General features: G+C 51.4%; 4 protein-coding genes across 5 annotated transcripts; 2 read left to right on the forward strand and 2 right to left on the reverse strand.

The window, feature by feature from the left end:
* Window positions 1–449: 449 nt before the first annotated feature.
* On the forward strand, window positions 450–4,624 carry Psme2 (proteasome activator subunit 2). The gene is made up of 11 exons (XM_005377038.2): window positions 450–592; window positions 895–927; window positions 1,348–1,410; window positions 1,634–1,720; window positions 1,817–1,847; window positions 1,934–2,031; window positions 3,063–3,131; window positions 3,505–3,572; window positions 3,724–3,778; window positions 4,323–4,409; window positions 4,500–4,624. Exons 1-11 carry the CDS (start codon window positions 545–547, stop codon window positions 4,578–4,580), a joined length of 720 nt encoding a protein of 239 aa, XP_005377095.1. The 5' UTR covers window positions 450–544; the 3' UTR covers window positions 4,581–4,624.
* Window positions 4,625–5,506: 882 nt separating this feature from the next.
* Emc9 (ER membrane protein complex subunit 9) lies at window positions 5,507–9,723 on the forward strand. The gene is made up of 6 exons (XM_005377037.1): window positions 5,507–5,909; window positions 6,158–6,713; window positions 6,853–6,929; window positions 8,777–8,846; window positions 8,935–9,029; window positions 9,494–9,723. Exons 2-6 carry the CDS (start codon window positions 6,516–6,518, stop codon window positions 9,672–9,674), a joined length of 621 nt encoding a protein of 206 aa, XP_005377094.1. The 5' UTR covers window positions 5,507–5,909; window positions 6,158–6,515; the 3' UTR covers window positions 9,675–9,723.
* Window positions 9,717–12,599, reverse strand: Psme1 (proteasome activator subunit 1). 2 transcript variants are annotated; one of them, XM_005377033.2, is made up of 11 exons: window positions 12,321–12,597; window positions 11,733–11,765; window positions 11,528–11,590; window positions 11,303–11,413; window positions 11,173–11,218; window positions 10,954–11,051; window positions 10,637–10,705; window positions 10,476–10,543; window positions 10,309–10,363; window positions 10,148–10,234; window positions 9,717–9,946 (listed from the first exon to the last, which is right to left on the reverse strand). In XM_005377033.2, the coding sequence occupies exons 1-11, from the start codon at window positions 12,357–12,359 to the stop codon at window positions 9,866–9,868; spliced, it is 750 nt and encodes a 249-aa protein (XP_005377090.1). In that variant the 5' UTR covers window positions 12,360–12,597; the 3' UTR covers window positions 9,717–9,865. The 2 variants fall into 2 exon arrangements, with proteins under 2 accessions (XP_005377090.1, XP_013365863.1); XM_013510409.1 differs by lacking the exon at window positions 9,717–9,946 and adding an exon at window positions 9,958–10,051 and having other exon boundaries at window positions 12,321–12,599.
* A 2,124-nt stretch (window positions 12,600–14,723) lies between these two features.
* Fitm1 (fat storage-inducing transmembrane protein 1) lies at window positions 14,724–16,065 on the reverse strand. The gene is made up of 2 exons (XM_005377045.2): window positions 15,727–16,065; window positions 14,724–15,362 (listed from the first exon to the last, which is right to left on the reverse strand). The coding sequence occupies exons 1-2, from the start codon at window positions 15,990–15,992 to the stop codon at window positions 14,750–14,752; spliced, it is 879 nt and encodes a 292-aa protein (XP_005377102.1). The 5' UTR covers window positions 15,993–16,065; the 3' UTR covers window positions 14,724–14,749.
* Window positions 16,066–19,251: the final 3,186 nt, after the last annotated feature.

Below are 19,251 nucleotides of genomic sequence, written 5' to 3' on the forward strand. Positions count from 1 at the left end.
GACCCGACTCTGGCTGAATTCATCCCGGCTAAGCGGTGTCCTCAAGGCAAGGCGTCCTCCTAGGAAAGTCCCCGCGCCTGCCCCCTTTCACATCCTTCTAGCCCTTAACGAGCCAGACCCTGCCTTTATGTCCCTCCCACTCGCTCGGATCCCTCTCCACTCCTTCCTCGCAGTGGAGCTTTCTCGGGGGACCTGGGTCGCCGGAAATTCCCTTTCTCATTCTCTCACCCCTCTCGTCCCAACCCTGGACTGTGCTTGGACGGCCCTCGCTGTAAGCCCTTCCTGTCTTCAAGGGACAGCCCCTGTTCCAGGCTCCGCGGCCTCACCCTAGTCCCTTCCTCGGACAGCCCCAGAGCTTGTACCCCAGCCCACCGCTCCTCCTAGTGGCAGCTGTCGTTATGGTTGAGGGGCACCTACGCTTTGCATCCTGCCAGGGGAAGGGGAAAAGGAGAAAGTGGGCGGGGCCGAAGGGGGTGGGCCTGGCCCCAGGGAGTGAAAGCGAAAGCCGGAGCCGCTAGCCCGGAGATCTAGCAAGTGGAGCAGCATGGCCAAACCTTGTGGGGTGCGCCTGAGCGAGGAGGCCCGCAAACAGGTAAAGGGCAGCCGGAGAACAGGAACGGGAAAGGGAGCCCCCCTAATGGAAGCCAAGCTGGGTGCTTCATGGGGCCGCGGCGAGTCCAGAGAACTCCCCCAACCTCTCGTTAGTGCTTTCACTTCTGCCCCTGACCCACAGATTTCTACCCTCTGGCTAGTCTCTGCACTGAGCAGAAGCTTTCAGGAAAAAGCTTGTGGGAAAATCCTGAGCCACAGTTGGAGGGTATCCTGTTGCGGGTGGGATCTTACGCTCGGCAACTGAAACCTTTAACCAACATCCGGGTACTGTTCTGCGTGCAGGTGGATGTCTTCAGACAAAACCTTTTCCAGGAGGTAAGTCTTTACGAATTCAAGCTATTTGCCCCAAAATCTTAGAGCAGTACTCGAACATCACAACCTCTCAGAGAAGCCCCCAAACTCATCCTAGACTTGGTCCCTATTTCCCTTACCAAGCTTTCACCCAAGGTGAGCTCTTACTTACTGATTTCTTCTTTTAACTTGACCTCTGTTAAGACTTTTCCCACTCCTCTCCTATCTTTTGAAGAGGAGGGAAAGGTGGCCCCCAGAGCAGGAATACCGTGTTCTAAACTTGATTCTGCCACCTACCTGCTTGGGCAAGTCCCTACATTTCCAGGGCTTCAGTTTCCTCATTTATAAGTCTGGGACTCAGTGATTTCCAGGGGGCTGTTGGGTCTCACTTCTCACATATCTCATCGCACATCTGATTCCCCACCCCTGCGATGTAACCTACAGGCTGAGGAATTCCTCTACAGATTTTTGCCGCAGAAAATCATATACCTGAGTCAGCTTTTGCACGTGAGTAGTGGGGGCCCTATGACCACCTCTGAGGCCCACACTCTCAGGCTGACAGCTGGGTTCAGCACTCAGGAATAGTTGTGAATGGTGGATTGCGAATGTTGGCATGGTATGAGCCTGAGCCTAGGCTGGGAGGCAGAGGGCAGACAATGTGTGGAGGGAGGGCTCAGGGCTCAGGGTGAGTGGAAGGGACTGGGTAACCCTGACAGTGAACTCTGTGCAGGAGGACTCCCTCAATGTGGCAGACTTGACCTCCCTTCGGGCCCCACTGGACATCCCTATCCCAGACCCTCCACCCAAGGACGATGAGGTGAGGAACTCAGGGCTCAGGGCTATGAGCCAATGAAAATGACCGCCCTTTAACCCCAATGACTTTTCTAAAGTACCATCCCCCATTTTGCCCTAGATGGAAACAGATAAGCAGGAAAAGAAAGAAGGTAATGGAAGACAAGATGGATAGGGAAGGGGAAAGGGCTCATTGACTACTGGATGAGAAAGGACTTGAATTCCCCCTTTCTCACAGTCCCTAAGTGTGGCTTCCTCCCTGGGAATGAGAAGCTCCTGGCCCTGCTTGCTCTGGTTAAGCCAGAAGTATGGACTCTCAAAGAGAAGTGCATTCTGGTAAGCTGGGGCACTGGGTTAAGTGGGAAGAGAAGACAAGCAAGGGGCCTGGGGATCGAGCTCAGTGGCACAAGCACCTGCCTGGCAAGCGCAATGTCCTGAGTTCAATTCCTGGTACCAAAAAAAAAAAAAAAAAAAAAAAAACAAGGCCCAGTTCTGGTAACCTTTAGGGATGTAAGTCTGTCGTTCAGTGACCTGGTCCTCATCAAGGGTACTTCTTTCTGTGTCTTGGGTTTAGAACCTCTTTTTCCTCATTCTGTTAGACCTAGTATTACATTTTTTCATAATTATTTTCTTTTTTCATTTGGTCCTTATATTATAATGGTACCTTTGGAATCAGAGACTGTGCCATATCCACTTCTATAACTCTAGAACCTACTGTTGTACCAGCTACACTGTGCAAATGATATGATATAGTGAGTTGGTTTAAAACCTTGGGTTGGGCTGGGGATGTGGCTCAGTGGTAGAGTTCTTGCCTTGCATGCACAAGGCCTTGGATTCAATCCGCAGTACCACAAAAACAAAATAAAACCTTGGGTTCAAATCCTGATCTTATCACTTAGCTGATATCCTTAAGTACTTAAACATTCTGTGACTCAGTTGTTTTGTCTGTTAAATGGGTACAATAAAATGTATACCTTAGATGTTTACTGTGATGACTAAATGACATGAATAATTCATAGTACGCCAGGGATGGTGGCACATTCCTGTAATCCAAGTACTTGGAAGGCTGAGGCAGGAGAATCCTTGTGAGTTTGAGACCAGCCTGGGCTACAAGGTGAGCTCAAGGCCAGCCTGAACTGCAGAGCGAGACCTAGTCTCAAAGACAAAAAGATTCATAGCACAATGCTGGGCACATAATAAATGCTCAGTCATTAGCAAGTGGTGGGCCGGGGATGTAGCTCAGTGGCATAAGCGCTTGCCTCACAAGCCTGAGGTCGTGAGTTCAATTCCCAGTACCAAAAAAAAAAAAAAAGTGGCATAATAGGAAGAATCTAGTAGGTTGATTGGATGATTCCTTCTCAACATAGGTGATTGCATGGATCCAGCACCTGATCCCCAAGATTGAGGATGGAAATGATTTTGGGGTAGCAATCCAGGTAGGAAAAGGTTGAATGAGGCTGGGCATGGTGGTGGACATCCATAATCCTAGCTACTTGGGAGGCTAAGGCAGGAGGAGTGCATGTTTGAGGTCAGCCTGGACCATTTAATAAGACCTTCTCTCAAAAAAAAAAAAAAAAAGAAAGAAAGAAAGAAACAAAAGGGCTGGAGATACAGCTCAGTGACGGAGTGCTTACCAAGCATGCATGAGGCCTCAAGTTCAGTCCTCGGGACTTGGGGTAGGGTGACTGACTGAGGACACTAAGGGGCGGGGACTTGGGACTAATAAGTGGCAGGCATGAACTATGAGGAGGGAGAGAGTGAGTGAAGGAATGAGATGAAGTGTTTTCTTTGCCCCCTATGTCACAACAGGAGAAAGTTCTGGAAAGGGTGAATGCAGTGAAGACCAAAGTAGAAGCCTTCCAGACAACCATTTCCACGTGAGGGCCCTGAAGGACCTGCATGGGGGGCTGCCGGGACATTTCCCAAAGCTAGACAGTCCCATCAGAATGATGGGAGACTCTGGGAAGGTGTGTGCATTCTGATCCTGTCCCTGAACACATACTCCTGTGGTACCCCTTGCTCTGGCAGGTACTTCTCAGAACGTGGTGATGCTGTGGCCAAGGCCTCCAAGGAGACCCATGTAGTAAGTGCATTGTCCCCAGTCTTCTAGCCAACGCTGGTGAGGGATGGGACTGAGGGCAGGGAGAGGAAAGAGGTTTTTCTGTCTTATTCATGACTTTCTTAATGTGTAGAATATTAAGCCAAAAGTATAGCCTATTTTTTTTAAAAAAGTAACAACCCCAAACAACAACAAATAAAAAGAAAAAAATAGCCAGGCATGGTGGTACACACCTGTAATCTCAGCACTCAGGAGGCTGAGGCAGGTGGATCACTGGAATTCTAAGCCAGCCTGGGCTACATAGTGAGATCCTGTCTCAAAAACAGAAATAAAAACGAAAACAAACCAGCAATGAAAAAGAGAAAGAAAATACATGAAAAAGAAAGTTGCCTAAAAAAAATGATCTGGACTTGAGCAATCTTGACACCTTTCCCTGCTTGATCCTGTGGGATCCCATTTAGTGCTGAGAAGGGACTTAGCTTCCAGGTACCTATCCCTTGCAAGAAGAAAGCAGACTAATGCGCCAGCCTCCCGGGGGGCTGACTCAGCTTTGCCTCCCACATCCCAGATGGATTACCGGGCCTTGGTGCATGAGAGAGATGAGGCAGCCTATGGGAATCTCAGGGCCATGGTGCTGAACCTGAGGGCCTTCTATGTGAGTGTGGAATAAGCCCCTAATGGAGATGGGTGGAGGGGGCTTAGGGAGGCCAAGAACCTAACACCTGCTCTTCTGCCTTTCCTCCAGGCAGAGCTTTATCATATCATCAGCAGCAACCTGGAGAAAATTGTCAACCCAAAGGGTGAGGAGAAGCCATCTATGTATTGAGCCCAAGACTAGCAGGAAAATAAACAACTTGTTCCTTGTATGGATTACCTCTGGTGTGTGTCATTAATGATAGCATATATCCAGTGCCATATACAGCCAGACACTGAGGCAAATGTAGTGGGAATGCGGAGATGCTGATTGCCTAGTTTTCCAGCCTTTTAACTGAGAAACCATCTATGGGTGGCATGTCAGCCATGCACATAACCCACATTTTGGAATTTAGGTTATTTCCATCTGGTGGTGTCATGGTAAAGGTGACATCTGGACAGAGTCCTTTTTGTAGGGAGTGGCTGAAGCTGGAAATTGATCACATCTGGCAGGGCAAGGCAAGGCAGTTCTGAACAAAGAGCTCCTGAGGCAAGCCACAAAAACAAGTTGTTCCAGCTCCAAATGTACTACGGTGGTTGAGCAGTTCCTTTCCTCCCATCAGGAGAGAGGGTTCCACCTGACCTCAGCTTTTGTATCTTTATGTCTAAATCCTCTCTGTCTCTGTCTCTGTCTCTGTCTCTGTCTCTGTCTCTCTCTCTCTCTCTCTCTCTCTCTCTCACACACACACACACACATACACATACACACACACCCAACATCGAGAGCTGCACCAGTTCACAGCACCTTTTAGGTAGTCAGGCTGGAGAGAGACAAAGGGAAAACTCTGTGGCTGAGGTCCACAGAGCTGTATCAGTTTGAGGCAGCCTGAGGGAAAGTGAGATTTCCCTGGGAAGACTGAGAGTGTAGGCAGGAGCATTGTTGGGTTTGGACTCTGACTGGGCAACTGAGGGAGAACCTGTACCCCCCGCCCCCCCAAAAAAACCCAGACTGGGCTGGTGATACAGCTCAGTGGCACAAGTGCCTGCCTGGCGAGCTCAAGGTCCTGAGTTCAATTCCTGGTACTAAAAAAAAAAAAAAAAAGACTGGGGATGTAGTATTTAATTTCCACCCCCAAAATAAATAATAATAAGTAAGAGTGAATGGTTAGACTCTTTCTCAAGGGCTGGCAGGGGGATGAAGTCCTTCAGAGGCATTATGGTAAAGGAAATGTACCACAGGACATTAACGATGACGTAGATTTTTGTTTTTGACTCTTTCGGCCTCTCATTCGGCCATTTGTCTTTATATCTGCCTTTCGGATTGTACTCTGAATGTGGCAAGGATTCCTCTGCTGTGATCTTTGCTGTAACTCCACGGAACTGTCTTTAACTTCGGGCCTTGTCCCGTTTTAAAATACAGGATAAGAACGTGCTACACAACCCTCGGCAGTTTGGGAGTCGGTGCTCACACCTACCTCATCTAATAGGCAGCAGTTATTACCTTAAGGAAACCAAGTGCCAGGTAACCTACAGTTGGGAAGGTAACCCAGCTCATCAGTCAGTGACAGAGCTGGTCTAGAGCGTCGATCCATTCATCCTAACTAACACTGGCGAGGCGGTCCACTTTGTCCCCACCTTGAAAGGTCTACAGAACCGGGCCGGCTCTCCCGGGGCCTGCGGGTGGCGGGCCGCGCAGGTAAGCAGAGAAGGCACCCTGCAATCCGCAGAAGCCAGCCTAGCTACAAGCGTTCTCTTCTTTCCCTTCCAAAGGTGCATCTCTCCAGTTCGCTTGAAATCAGGGCGGAGTCAGGCTTGGATGCGGCTACTGATAGAACACAACGAAAACTTCTAGGCCTATCAAAGAGTACAACGTGGGCGGGACCGCGGCATAGGCCTGGCCAGGAGCAGGCGCAGACCTGCGGTCGCGCGGAGGACCAGCGGGCAGGGCTGGCGCCTCGGGATGCCCTGGAGGCCTCCGGCGGGCCGCGCGGTGGGCAGGCGCGGGACAGAGGCAGCGCGGAGCAGTCACCGTGACCCAAGCTAGGGGGCACGGAAAGGCCGAGTGCGGTGGCGTGGGGGTGGGAACCGCACGCTCGGGCTTGCGGAGGCCCCGCAGGCTCCGCTCACAATGGGGGAGGTGGAGATCTCGGCCCGCGCCTACGTGAAGATGTGTCTGCACGCCGCCCGGTACCCGCACGCTGCGGTCAACGGGCTGCTGCTGGCGCCAGCGCCGCGGTCCCGAGAGTGCCTGTGCCTCACCGACTGTGTGCCCCTCTTCCACAGTCACCTGGGCTTGTCAGTCATGCTGGAAGTCGCCCTCAACCAGGTGCCGCGGCTGGACGCACACCCACACCGCGAGCCCCCTAACGCCCCTAGCCCCAGTTCGTGCCAAACCCTTGGCAGCAGTGCGCACCCACAGAGCCGGCGGTGCGATTCAGTTACTGATGGCCCCTTTCCCACGACAGGTGGATGTGTGGGGCGCGCAGGCCGGTCTGGTGGTGGCTGGGTACTACCATGCCAATGCAGCTCGGGACGACCAGAGGTGAGTGGGAGAGCCGAAGGCAGAAGGCGCAGGACCGCGGCGGGGGTGGGCTGGCTGCATGCAGATGAACCATGGACATTCCTTCTACCTTTATCAAAAGTTTAGGAGCAGGTTCTGTACCCCAGGCGCTGTGCTGAGCACTGGAGCGAGGAAATACGAGAATGAACAGGACAGACCCCTACTCATAATAGGAGGAGCTGTGGTCGGGGGTGAGGATGGCAGATGTGTTTCAACAAAGTGCTCTTGGGGGCTGGCGTTTAGCTCGGCGGCACAGCCCCTGCCTGGCAAGCGCGGCGTCGTGAGTTCGATTCCCGGTACCGGAAAACAAAAACAAACAAACAAACGAAAAATCAACAAGGTGCTCTTGCTTTAATTAATTAATTTTTGGGGTCTTTTTGAGGCAGGGTTTTGCTATGCAGTTCAGGCTGGCCTTGAACTCACTTTGTAGCCCAGGCTGGCCAGGAACTCGCAGTGATCTTCCTGCCTCAGCCTCCTGAGCGCTAGGATTACAGATGTGCACCACCACTCCCAGCTTGATCTTGCTTTGTGATGCCCCCAACTAGCAACTTAAAAAGAAGACTTTATATATGATGTTTATCATGTATAGAGATCAAATTAGAAATATAATTTTACAGTTTTGTAATTTGGTTTACTCCCTCACTTAATAGATATTTAAAGCTAAGCTAGTGGTGCTGGCCTGTAATCTCAGCACTCTGGGAGGCTGAGGCAGCAGGTTTGAAAATCTGAGCCAAACCTGGGAAATTTAGAGACTTAGCAAGACACTAACTTAAAATTAAAAATAAATTGGTCACTCATGTATAGCTCTATTTCTTTAAAAGCCACTTTGAAGATACCAAAGTATAGTACAACAACTATTGATAATCTCCTACACCTTTTGTCTGTAACTTACTATTATTTGTCTATTTGTTTTCCTGAGAAACTACCTTGTAGATAACAATATGTAAAACAGTAACCATTGATAATTTCCTACCACTTTGTCTATAATTTGGTAAGCCCCCCCCTATTATTATGTTATCCTTCTTTTACTCTTTAAAATAAAAAATTTTTTAAAAAAATTAAAAACAAAGAGTGGGCTGAGCCGGGCGTGGTGGGCTAGGCCTGTAATCCCAGCACTCAGGAGGCTGAGGTGGGAGGATCGTTGTGAGTTCGGGACCAGCCTGGGCTACAAAGTGAGCTCAAGGCCAGCCTGAACTACATAGCAAGACCCTGTCTCAAAAAGAGAAAAAAAAAAAAAAGTAGGCTGAGGATGTAGCCTGTGCAAAGGCCCTAGATCAGTCCCTAGTACTGCAAAAATAAAAAAATATTTGACATCTTTCCAGCTCCATACCACGACCTACCTTAACAGCTATATAGTATAAATTACCATAGTATAATTACTATCGTATAATTATAGTATAATTGTTACAGTATTATTATGTAGTATGAATATGAATAGATTATAATTTATTTAATACCTTACACTAAACACTGAGGTTGTCTCCAGGCTTTTACTGTGACCATCCTGTTACAGTAAATTCTTTATAAGTGGAATTTCTTGTTTAGCATATGTATAGCATACAGTTTCAATTTGGATGGCTATATCAAATTACCCTTCAGAAAGACCACCTTTCGTTTCCATTCTCACCAGCAGTGTCTGAGCGCCTTTTTCCCATTGCACACAAGCATCAACCAGTCATATATCAAGGACAGAGGGAGCCCAACCCCCAGGCCAGCCACAGGGAAAGGCCATGACTGTGCCCACACCCATGAGATCCAGGAGGCACAGCTCCGACGTAGGGGTCGGTTCACAGTCGGATCCTCACTCTTCTCATCTTCTCTCTGCACAGCCCGGGGCCACTGGCCTTGAAAATCGCTGGGCGAATTGCAGAATTCTTCCCTGATGCAGCACTTATTATGGTGAGGCTTAGGTTTCAGGGTAGGGAGGTGGAGAGAAGGAAGGAGGAAGATCCTTGAAACCTTCACCTGCCTTTCTTTGTTCACCTAGTTAGATAATCAGAAACTGGTGCCTCAGCCTCGTGTGCCTCCAGTTATCGTCCTGGAGAACCAGGGTCTCCGCTGGGTCCCCAAAGACAAGAACTTGTGAGTGCCCTGTTTCTTCTACCTGGTTTTGGAATCCCATGGCTCCCGGGCCTTCTCGGTCCTTCGTCCTGACTTAACCTGTTAAGTCTGTCTGGCCCCACTGCCCACTATTGAACCTCTATGAGCCTGCCTTCCTATCCCCTTTCCCTCCCTCCCTTCCTTTCTTCTCTCCTCTCTCCCTTTCTTCTTCCTTTCTTCCTTTCCTCCCTCCCTCCTTTCTTTCTTCAGTACTGGGGATTGAATCTAGGGAGCATTGCACTCCATCTCCAGCTCTTCTTGATTCTGAGGCAGGATCTCATTTACTTGGCTGGACTCGAACTTGTGATCCTCCTGCCTTTGCCTCCGGAGTAGCTGGGATTATGGGTGCGCATGACACACGGGGCCTCGAACTTGTGATCCTCCTGCCTTTGCCTCCAGAGTAGCTGGGATTATGGGTGCGCATGCCACTGAGTTTTCTCTTTCAGAGTGATGTGGAGGGACTGGGACCAGTCACGGCAGATGGTGGGGGCACTACTGGAGGGCCGGGCCCACCAGCACCTTGTGGACTTTGACTGCCACCTTGATGACATCCAGCAGGACTGGACCAACCAGCAGCTCAACAGCCAAATCACCCAGTGGGTTGGTCCCACTAATGGAAATGCCTGAGCTAGGGTCAGGGAGGCCAGGATCCAATAAAGAGACTTGGGCTGATGGGCAACTGTATGACTGTATTTATTGTGCTTAGGAGACAAAGTGAGGGAGAAACTTCAACAGGAGAAAGGTAGGGGAAAGGCTGGAGTCCCCAGTAAAAAGAAGGTCGGGCTCTGCTATGCCCATCCCAGTGAGAGCAGACACCTTCAATAAATCATTCCCTTTGTTTCTCCGCGGGGCTTCTTGAGCTTCTCAAAGTTCTTCAGGATGATGTCGTATAGCACAGCCTACAGAGCCAGGGTGCAGTGGGGGTCAGCCACAGGCCTGCAGGGTTCTCTGCCCCATTTCTAGTCTTGTGGAGAGGCTAGGCTTTGTCATCCTTTGCCTGCAGCCTGCAGGATCAGGGAGCAGATGGCCTGGGACATGTGCCGTAGCCCACCCCTGCCCTGCCCTCCCCTGCCCCGCCCTCCCCTGCCCTGCCTCCTCACATAAGCATTGCGGATCTCCATGACCATCAGCCGGATGTCCCGGTACTCTGCCTCATCCAGCTCATGCACCAGCTGCCGATAATCACCCTGTGGAAAGTTGGGGTCAGGCCTGACTTGAAATGTGTCCTTCCCCTGTGAGCCCTGACCTGAGCTTCACCTACCACATGGGGCTGCTTGGCTGCTTTGGTTACTGCGTCACCACGCTCAGAGAAATACCTGTGGAAAGCAGAAGCGGTGTGTAAGGAGCGGGAGAAGGAAGGGGAAGCCCAGGGCTGTGTTCCCAAAGAGGCCAGGGTGTGCAGAAGAGTGCAGGGGGCTAGTTACGCACTTTGAGATTTGAGTGTGGAAGCCTTCTAGCTTTGTGTGAAGGCTGGTCATCAGTTCAAACACTTTCTCCTGGGAAAGGAAATACGGAGGAAAGATTAGGGGAAGTGGAAGGAAGCACGGACTTCACAGCAGGGCAGGGAGGTGGGGGCGCAGTGCTCCTACCTGGACGGCCACCCCAAAATTATTTCCATCCTCAATCCGAGGTATCTGTAGCTGCAACCAGGTAGTGACCTGGGGAGAAGGAATGGTATCAAAACCACATCAGCCAGTTCCCAGGTTCCTTTTGTCCCTTGCATCCCTGCCCATGCAGGGTGGCAGGATGCCAGGTCATCCTGAGCCCCAGGGCCTGGACTGCTAGCTTCGCTTGATGTGCCCTCTCCTACTGAGACCTGGCAAGTACCATGCCCTAACTGGCAGGGACTAAGGGGACAAAGGACTCGACCTGAATGCCGCCTGGGGGTGGAAGTAGGAGGGCTCACCAGGTTGAGCTGCTCAATGACATCTTTGATCTCGGGCTTCAGGCGCTGCAGGAGGAGTACGATCTTCTCGTTACAGTTCACTGGGCCACAGGGAGGACCTAGCAAGTAGGCAGAGGGTCAGTTCTACAACTGAGCCTGTGTGAAAGTGAGGGAGAGTGGAAAGGAATCTTCAGGGCTAGGGTGGGATGCAGGTCTGCCCACCACATGAATTTCAAGTACCTTTGTCTTCATCTTCCCCTTTCTTCTTCTCATCCTTGTTTTCCTTCTACAGGGAGAGAGGAGTTTATGGGAGACAAGACTAAGGCTGATTTTCCCACGGTCAGGCCCTTCCTCCCAGGTCCTGCCTTGCCTCCTGCTGTTTCTTTCGCTCCTCCTTCTCTTTTTCTTTGGCTGGATCCGGTATTGGAATGTCCAGGGGGGCCTTCAGATTGTTCAGGTTGGCTTCATTGAGAGCTGGATCCTGGCGCAGGGTGAGAGGAGGAGTTGAAAATGAGGTTGTCCCTTTCACCTCTTTACTGGCACGATCCCCCATACTCTCCTCTTGCCCTCTAGCTTCCTGCCTCGCCCCTGATACCTTTAAAAATGCATCCAGCTCAGAAATCTTCTTGGGGAAATAGCTCCCGAGCAGGTTCTCTGCCTGAGGTGGAGGTTGAAGAGGTGGGGGACGGGGGAGTCGTCAGAATCACATGCTTTTCTTAGGCAATAAGGCCAGGGTGACACTGCCCCACATGGAGGGCTGCGTAGAGGGAGCTGGGTAGGGGTAGTGATGGAACTCTTACCTTGGTGCACAGATCTTCACGAAACACATCCACCTGTGGGGCACAGGCAACCCTTCAGAAACCGGTTCATTTGGGAACACTTTTCTTAGGGTTGTGGGGGGCCTGACCCGGGGAAGAGTAAAGTGGGTCCCTCTAAGGCCACACCTAAAGAAGGTGAGATGTGTCCCCTGAGGGTGGACTGGGGTGGTGGAAACCTGGATCTGGAGAGGGTAGAGTGGATCCCCGTCGGGCTGGATTTGGGGATAACATTCCCCGTGGTGAATGGGGAGTGGGGTCTCCTGGGCTGTGTGAAGAGCGGTGCCCTGTGGAGTGGGTCCCGAGGACCCCGCCCAAGGGAGAAACCAGGAGGTGGGAGGGTCAGCCCGGCCCCGCGCTGTGTGGGGCCCCGGCCAGCGTGGTTCCCCTTCACGCCAGCTCCCTGCTCCACCTCGCCCCGCTGAACCAAGGCAGCCTCGCCTCTCCCCGGGGAGCAGGTGCCCGGGACACCCTGGACTCGGACCGACCCGACCAGGTAGGGTCTGGTCGGAGAAGCCCGCAGCCCCTCGGAGCCACGCCCCCAGCGGGCCCTCCTTGGGTCCGCCCGCTCACCTTGGCTTGGGCTTCAGGCTGGACCCTGAACGTGGCCATGGCCGGGGCAGGGGCCCAGCGCGCACGAGGAGCCAGGAGCGGGCACGGGGAAGGGAAAGCGAAAGCAGCACTCGCCACCGGCGCCGTCTTCCTGGGTAGTGGGGAGTGGAGCGCCGGGAGGAGGCGGGGACAGCCCGGGGCTGAGGGGAGCGCAGGAAGGCGGCCGCGGCTGGGGGCTCCCCCTAGAGCCGCCCAGGAGCGTTTCCGACCGCCCCTCGCCGCCCGGCCCTCGCTCGCGCCGCCTCCCGCAGCTGCCAGCCTGCAGCCGACCCGCCTCCGCCCCGCCCCATCTCCGGTCTGCTCCCTCTTTCCCGGCCGGACCTGGGACGAGGAGGATATCTTCACGTGGCGCTCTTCCAGCCTTTCCGAGCTGGCCTCGCTTCCCCAGCCCTACCGGCGTGCTCCCCTGGCTGCACAGGCATCGTCTGCCCCATAGACGCTGGCACCATCACTGTCCAAGCCAGTCAGCTCTTCCAGGGCGGTTGCTGCAAACTCGGTTCCTCTATACCCCACCTTCCCCGAGCGGGGGTTCGCGCCTCTGCAGCGTGAAATCTTAAGCTTTCTTTCCTAGCCTACTGACACCTGCCTCCCCTTTCAAGTTCTCTTTCTTTTTTTTCGGGGGGGGGCCGGTTTCCGGTACCAGGAATCGAACTCACGACCTCGCACTTGCCAGGCAGGCGCTGTGCCGCTGAGCTAAATCCCCAGCCCTCAAGTTCACTTTCTTCTGCTCGCCCTCTCGTTCTTTACACTTGGGCTTTCCATGTGTTTCTCAGAGGCATCCTGCTTATCCCTGCCTCAGGGACTGTGCCCCTGAGAAACCTTTGCCTAAAACATCCTTCCCCTCGTGGCATCCTTCAGTTCTCTGCTCAGATGTCTCCTCTTCGGAGAGAACTTTCTCCATCGTTCTTTATAAAGTGCAGTCCTCCAAGTCTATTACAAACCAGCCTTTTTAAGTACCTTCAAAGCACTTTCTCTTTAATATTAGCCAGTTTTGTTTTGTTTTGTTTTTGAGAAAAGATAATGTGGTTTTAAACAAGGGCTGGCCGTTTTCCTGTGGGTGTCAGATGGTAAATACTTTAGGTGTTGTGGGCTTTTAGAGTGTCTGTAGCAACTTACCCAAATTTGCCACTGTAACAAGAAAACGTCCCATGTGCCTGGATTAGTGTGACTGTGTCCCAGAAACATTTATGGGCGCTAGAATGTGAATTTCATGCAGTTTTCACGTCATAAAATATTATATGATGTTTTAAAACCATTTAAAAATGTAAAAACTACCTTGGCTTGCCAACCACACAAAAACTGGCCACAGCAGGGCCATGGTTTGCTAATCTCTGGTTTAGAACACGAGCAATAAACCCATATTGTCTGGATTTGTAATCCTGGCTCTTCTGTCAACCTCTGTGCGGGTTTTCACACTGTACAATAGGAAAGCTACTAAATTCAGTTTACTGATGAGGATTAAATGTGTTCATTGATACATAAAGAAATTACCAACACTTAGTGCCTGGTATAGAGTAAGATCAGTGCAAGTGTTTGTATTTTTGTGTTAGGTGTCTCTTTCAGTTAGCTCATAAATCCCCAAACAATAGAAATTGTGTCTTATTCACAAGACACAGAACTATGCTTGGCTCAATAAACATTTGTTAAATAATTAAGCACAAACAGAGCCCCCTACAAAGGACACAGTTTTCCTGTAGGTGGTCAGATGGTAAATACATCCCTGTCCAGGGTGGCCGGGCCAGGCAGGCTCATGCCTGAGGAAGGCAGAAGCTGAAGGTGGAGCACCTGCTCAGTAAAGGACACACACACACAGGGCACTGTCACCTGCCTTAGCATTTTGTGGTACTGGTGATTGAACCCAGGGCCTTTGCTCTGAGAGCTATATCCCCAGCCCTCAGCACTTTTTTTTTTTTTTTTTGAGACAGGGTCTTGCTAAGTTACTAAGTTACACAGCCTGGGGTCAAATTTGTGATTTTCCTGCCTCTGTCCCTCCAACTGTTGGGATTACAGGCATGCACCACCATGCCTTGCTGCACCATTCCTTGATATGGCACACACAGGTAATCTCAGCGCTAGGGAGGCTAAAGCAGGAGGACTAATGTGAGTTCAAGGTCAGCCTGGTTTACATAGTGAGTTCAAAGATTGCTTGAGCTGCACAGTGAGACCCTGTCTCAAAAAAAAAAAGAAAAAAGAAAAAGGGCCCCACACAGAAGACTGAAAGGGCAGTAGGAGTAGAGTTCATGCTCCAGGAAGAATATCCAAGACTGATGAAAGCAAAGAAAGAAGAAACTCAGGGCCCCAGATCCTTTTCTTACCCTTCCCACCCTTTCCAGGCCCCCAATTAAAGATGAAAGGAGACAGAGCCAAGCCTGATGTGCCTTTATTTCTTTTCATTTATGCTTGCGGCTGGAGTGTGCACGGGGAAAGAGCCCGTGGCCGGGGCTCCCTGGAGACCAGGGCTGATGATACCAGCTGCCATAGGTGAGGTACCAGGCAAAGGTGCCTACTGCCGCGCCCACCACCTTGTGAGTGTACTGGTGGAAATAGATGACGGTACAGAGCAGCAAGAAGTTCCAGAGGCCCAGCAGCAGCACGTTGAGCAGGAAGACAAGACGCAGGGGGGCGCCAGCAGGCAGCCCGTGGGCCAGGTACTTGGCAAACACCGCTGCTTCTTCGGCCATGAGCAGGCAGCAGAAGGTGAGCAGGAAGGTGTGGGAGGAAACCGTGTACCCCCGCCACTGGTGGCCAGCTGCTAGGCAGCTGCGGCGGTCTGGCAGCTCATGGAGCAGCAGGCCCTGGGGCAGAGGCTCAAAGCAGGAACCAGTCAGGTCCTCGATGAGCAGGAAGGCTCGGCCGGCGCCCCGCCACACGGCAGCCCCCACCACTAGTCGGCTCAGGTGCCTGGCAGTCACTGCTACACGCCGAGTAGCCAGGAACACCACCAGCAGCACAAAGCCCCCCAGGAAGGTGCATGTCCAGCCCCACGCCGAATTCACAAACTTTCTATGGGCAGAGAAGAGGGAAGACTATTGAGATCCCCCAGCTGCAACCCCCATCCTGGTCTGTGTTCCACCACTGCTCTGTCCCCCGTCTTACACGCTGTCACTGGTTCTCTTCCCCATACCCTTTACCACCCCCAGCCACTTTTAAATTGACATCTCCTTAGAGGACCACTCAGCCTTGTTGGGTCCACATTTCCTCCTCAGCGCTACTCCTGTACCCCAGGCTTGGTGCCCTTCCCCCTCCCCCTGACCTCAACCTCCATGCCTATTTTTAGTGTAAAGACTGGCAGGAGAGCAGAAGCCTGGAGAAGGGAGCTGCGATCCCAGAATGCAGGGAGCCTGCTCCCACGCCCGAGTGGACTCACATGTTGAAAAAGTTGCCGTGGCTGGCGAAGATGGTCCGGGAGTTGACATGGAACTGCAAAAGCGGCCCAAAGATGACTACTGCTGCCAACCAGGCATGGTAGAGGCGGCGTAAGCAGGGGCTGCCTAGGAGGCGGGCAGCCTGTTCACTTCCAAAGTACAGCAAGGCAGAGGCCACCCAGAGCAGCACCTTGACCAGGCAGCCCAGCAGCGCCCGGATTCGGGCCCCGGTCCCCGGCCCTGCCCCCACCACCGGCCCCCGCTCCATGTTCCCTCCCCTCCCCACTAACTGCCTGCTCTGCTAGGCAGCTGAGGAGGGGCTGATGGGGCCCCCCCGGGCAAGGACAGGCAGTGACAGGTGTGGCAGACACAGGGCAGAGCCCTGTTGGCAGCTGGCAGGCGGGGGAGAGGGGTGGGGGGCGGTAAGGGGCCAGGGTGAGGGCTGCTGCATCAGCAGTGGCCTGGCCTCGGGTGTGTGGTAGTGTCCTGACAACAGCGCGTGTCCTTCCCTGTCAGCCCTGTGTCTTTAGCTCCAGCCATGTTCTAGTTCACATCTCAGGGCCCAGCTTGCTGTTCAGGGCTGTCCTTGTCCATGTCCTGCTTGGGTCTGCCTGCCTTGAGTCAGCCAAAGTCTCTACATGTTTTTGCTCCACAGGGAAGGCTGGGGTCATGAAGATAAAACGAAAGTCATTAAAACAAATCTAGGAGCTCTGTCCCTTCTCCGGGGGTCCTGAGCAGCAAGGTGCCTGCGCAGAGCTCTGTGTCCACCACAGGCCATGGGAGGCCTGTTGCCAAGGGTATCCACTTCAGTGTGCTGTGACCTAATGCTTGGACAAGTTCTGGCTCCTGTCTGGACTCAGGGGCTCTCAAGGGCTGGCTGGCCCACGACTGCCATGCAAACTGGTGGTTGTGCAATGAATGAACAGGGCATCACGTCCAATGGGGCACTGTTTGTGCCTGAAGATTAACAATGAACTGTAGGTACTCTGAGAAAGGAATCCTATATGAAATGATGGTAACTGGGTTGGACATTCATGGCTCTAAAGATCAGGTTTACTCTCAGGTGGAGTGGAAGAGATCCTCGGGAAAAAGTGTTATTCGGAGTCCCATCAAAACATTAGATTCTGTCCTCCACCGGCCTCCGAGGCTGACCAAGGCTGAAGCAGCAGAGTGGAGAGCAACCTACCCAGTTAAGTCCCTGGTAATCGAAACCTGTTTCTTGATCACTTCTTGTTTTTCTTCCTCATTCTCTCCCAACGCTAGTGGTGGGACTGCAGAGCACAGTGGAGGCCCAGTAGGTAGTGCAAGGAGTGAGCAAACAAGGACATGTGGGTTGTGGGCTCAACTGTGTGTGACTTTGGGAAAATCAGCTAGCCCTTTTCTGCCCTCAGTGCCTCATTTGTAAACTGATCAAGATAGATTAGACAACCAGTCAGGCTCCGTCCAAACCCTAAAGGCCACACCCCAGCAAAGTGACCTTCAAATCTTACTGCTCTAAGAGATCTGAACCTGGGCGCGGTGACACATGCCTTGAATCCCAGCACTCTGGGGAATGAGACAGGAGGATTCCAAGTTCAAGCCCAGCCTGGGCAATTTAGGGACATGATGAGACCCCCCTGTCACATAGCAAACAATAAAAAAAGAGCTTTCAAGGGCTGGAGATGTAGCTCACTGCTTGCCTAGAATGCAAGAGGCCCTGGTTTGAACCCACCACTGGGGGAAAAAAAAGTTTTAAAGATCAACAGGCCTCCTCACATATTTTTAAATGCACACAAAATACTTCACTATAATTTTAAGTAGCTGAAAAGGACATACCTTCCCCTGTGTTCTGTATGCTGACGTTTCTTATTATAGCATTTTTTTTTTCTTGTGATGTTGGGGATAAAACCCAGGGCCTCTCATACGCTAGGCAAGTGCTTTACAGCTAGGCTATAGCCTTAGTCCTATATCACTCTTTTAAATATGTCCAACAAAATCTAAATACTACAGCAATGAGATACTTCACTATTAGCCACTTAAAAAACATGTTATAAGAGCATAAATTAGATATCATATTTCCATTGTACTTCCTAGAATTTATCCTGTTTTTATAGTTAAGTCTTTTATTGATCAGTTATCGTACTTCTTAGCAAAAAAAATCCCCATATAATTTAATTTTTAAAAAATTTCCTGTGACCTGGGCATAGTATCTCACACCTATAATCCAAGCACTTGGAAGGCTGAGGCAGGAGTATCACCTTGAGTTTGAGGCCAGCCTGGACTAGTGAGTTCAAGGCCAGCCTGAACCACACAGGGAGACCTTGTCTCAAAAAAAAAAAAAAAAAAAAAAAGGTTTACACATTTTGCTAACAACGTGAGATTGTGCTGGAAATGCCTCTGATGGGGAATAGATGGTCTGTGGGGCCTTGATGATACTAAGTTTTAAGGATACAAACAATTTTGTCATTTAATTTAACACCCTGGATGTAATACAGGTCTAGGTGAGCTAGGTAGGTAGCATTTAGTGGGTGAAGTGACAGAGTACTGAAATGGCATGTGGGAAAGGATATCTGACATGATAGCTTCACACTAGGCAGATTGAGGAAAGAGAACAGAAAGAAGCCAGGAATCTGGACATTGATTTGGAGCCAGGCATGGTGGTTCATGCCTGTAGTCCCAGCTACTCAGGAGGCTGAGGCAGGAGGATCTTTTTTTTTCGGTCTTTTTGAGATAGGGTCTCACTATGCAATTCAGGCTGGCCTGGAGCTCACTTTGTAGCCCAGGCTGGTCTTGAACTCGGAATGACAGGAGGATCATTTGAACCAGGAGTTTGAGACCAGCCTGGGCAACATTGCAAAATCTCACCTTAGAACAAAAACAAAGACCTAAAGGAACAAAACCAAAACCCCTATTTGGTCATGAGATAGGTACCTGTCTTAGTTACTTTCTGCACTGCTGAGGTACAATACCCACAATTACATCAGGGAGTTTATTTGGGCTCATGATTTTTAGAGGTTTTGGTCTGAGGCCAGGCGTGGTGGTGCACATCTGTAATCTCAGCACTGGGGAGGCTGAGGCAGGAGGATTGTTGCGAGTTCGAGGCAAGCCTGGGCTACAAAGTGAGCTCAAGGCCAGCCTGAACTGCATGGCGAGACCCTGTCTCAAAAATACCAAAAATAAAAAAATAAAAAAATAAATAGAGGTTTTGGTTTGAAACTGGCTGGCTCCAAGGCAGGAGGAGCATGGCAGAAACGCCTGCCAAGGATGGAAGCTGCTCGACGGCAGCAGAGCCAGGAGGAGCGGGAGGCACAACCTTATGGCTCACAACACAGTTAACCTGCTTCTTCTGACTACCCCACGCCTCTAAGAGTAAGTCAGCTACAGTGCTCCCCTCATCAGGTCACCCTCCAAAACCTTGCCTCTGCATGCAAGACTCTAGGGGTACTCTAGATCCAAACCATAACAGCACTCCTTCTACCTCTTGCTGGGACAGCCTATGAGCACCCCAAAAGTGTGTATCCTGGTTTGAAAACTCCTTACAGAGCATG

This window comes from Chinchilla lanigera, unplaced genomic scaffold (assembly GCF_000276665.1).
Source record: "Chinchilla lanigera isolate Chin_1 unplaced genomic scaffold, ChiLan1.0 scaffold00008, whole genome shotgun sequence".
NCBI lineage: Eukaryota > Metazoa > Chordata > Mammalia > Rodentia > Chinchillidae > Chinchilla > Chinchilla lanigera.

Bases quoted from the DNA above. Each gene is read 5' to 3' on its own strand.
- Psme2 (XM_005377038.2), top strand. From the start codon at position 545: ATGGCCAAACCTTGTGGGGTGCGCCTGAGCGAGGAGGCCCGCAAACAG. The intron at 928-1,347 runs GTAAGTCTTTAC...TGTAACCTACAG, and splicing joins GACAAAACCTTTTCCAGGAG to GCTGAGGAATTCCTCTACAG. The intron at 3,779-4,322 runs GTAAGTGCATTG...CCCACATCCCAG, and splicing joins CCTCCAAGGAGACCCATGTA to ATGGATTACCGGGCCTTGGT.
- Emc9 (XM_005377037.1), top strand. From the start codon at position 6,516: ATGGGGGAGGTGGAGATCTCGGCCCGCGCCTACGTGAAGATGTGTCTG. The intron at 6,714-6,852 runs GTGCCGCGGCTG...TTCCCACGACAG, and splicing joins TGGAAGTCGCCCTCAACCAG to GTGGATGTGTGGGGCGCGCA. The intron at 9,030-9,493 runs GTGAGTGCCCTG...TTTCTCTTTCAG, and splicing joins GTCCCCAAAGACAAGAACTT to AGTGATGTGGAGGGACTGGG.
- Psme1 (XM_005377033.2), bottom strand. From the start codon at position 12,359: ATGGCCACGTTCAGGGTCCAGCCTGAAGCCCAAGCCAAG. The intron at 11,052-11,172 runs GTACTTGAAATT...CCTACTTGCTAG, and splicing joins AGGGGAAGATGAAGACAAAG to GTCCTCCCTGTGGCCCAGTG. The intron at 10,364-10,475 runs GTGCGTAACTAG...TGCTTTCCACAG, and splicing joins TTCCACACTCAAATCTCAAA to GTATTTCTCTGAGCGTGGTG.
- Fitm1 (XM_005377045.2), bottom strand. From the start codon at position 15,992: ATGGAGCGGGGGCCGGTGGTGGGGGCAGGGCCGGGGACCGGGGCCCGA. The intron at 15,363-15,726 runs GTGAGTCCACTC...CTCTGCCCATAG, and splicing joins CACGGCAACTTTTTCAACAT to AAAGTTTGTGAATTCGGCGT.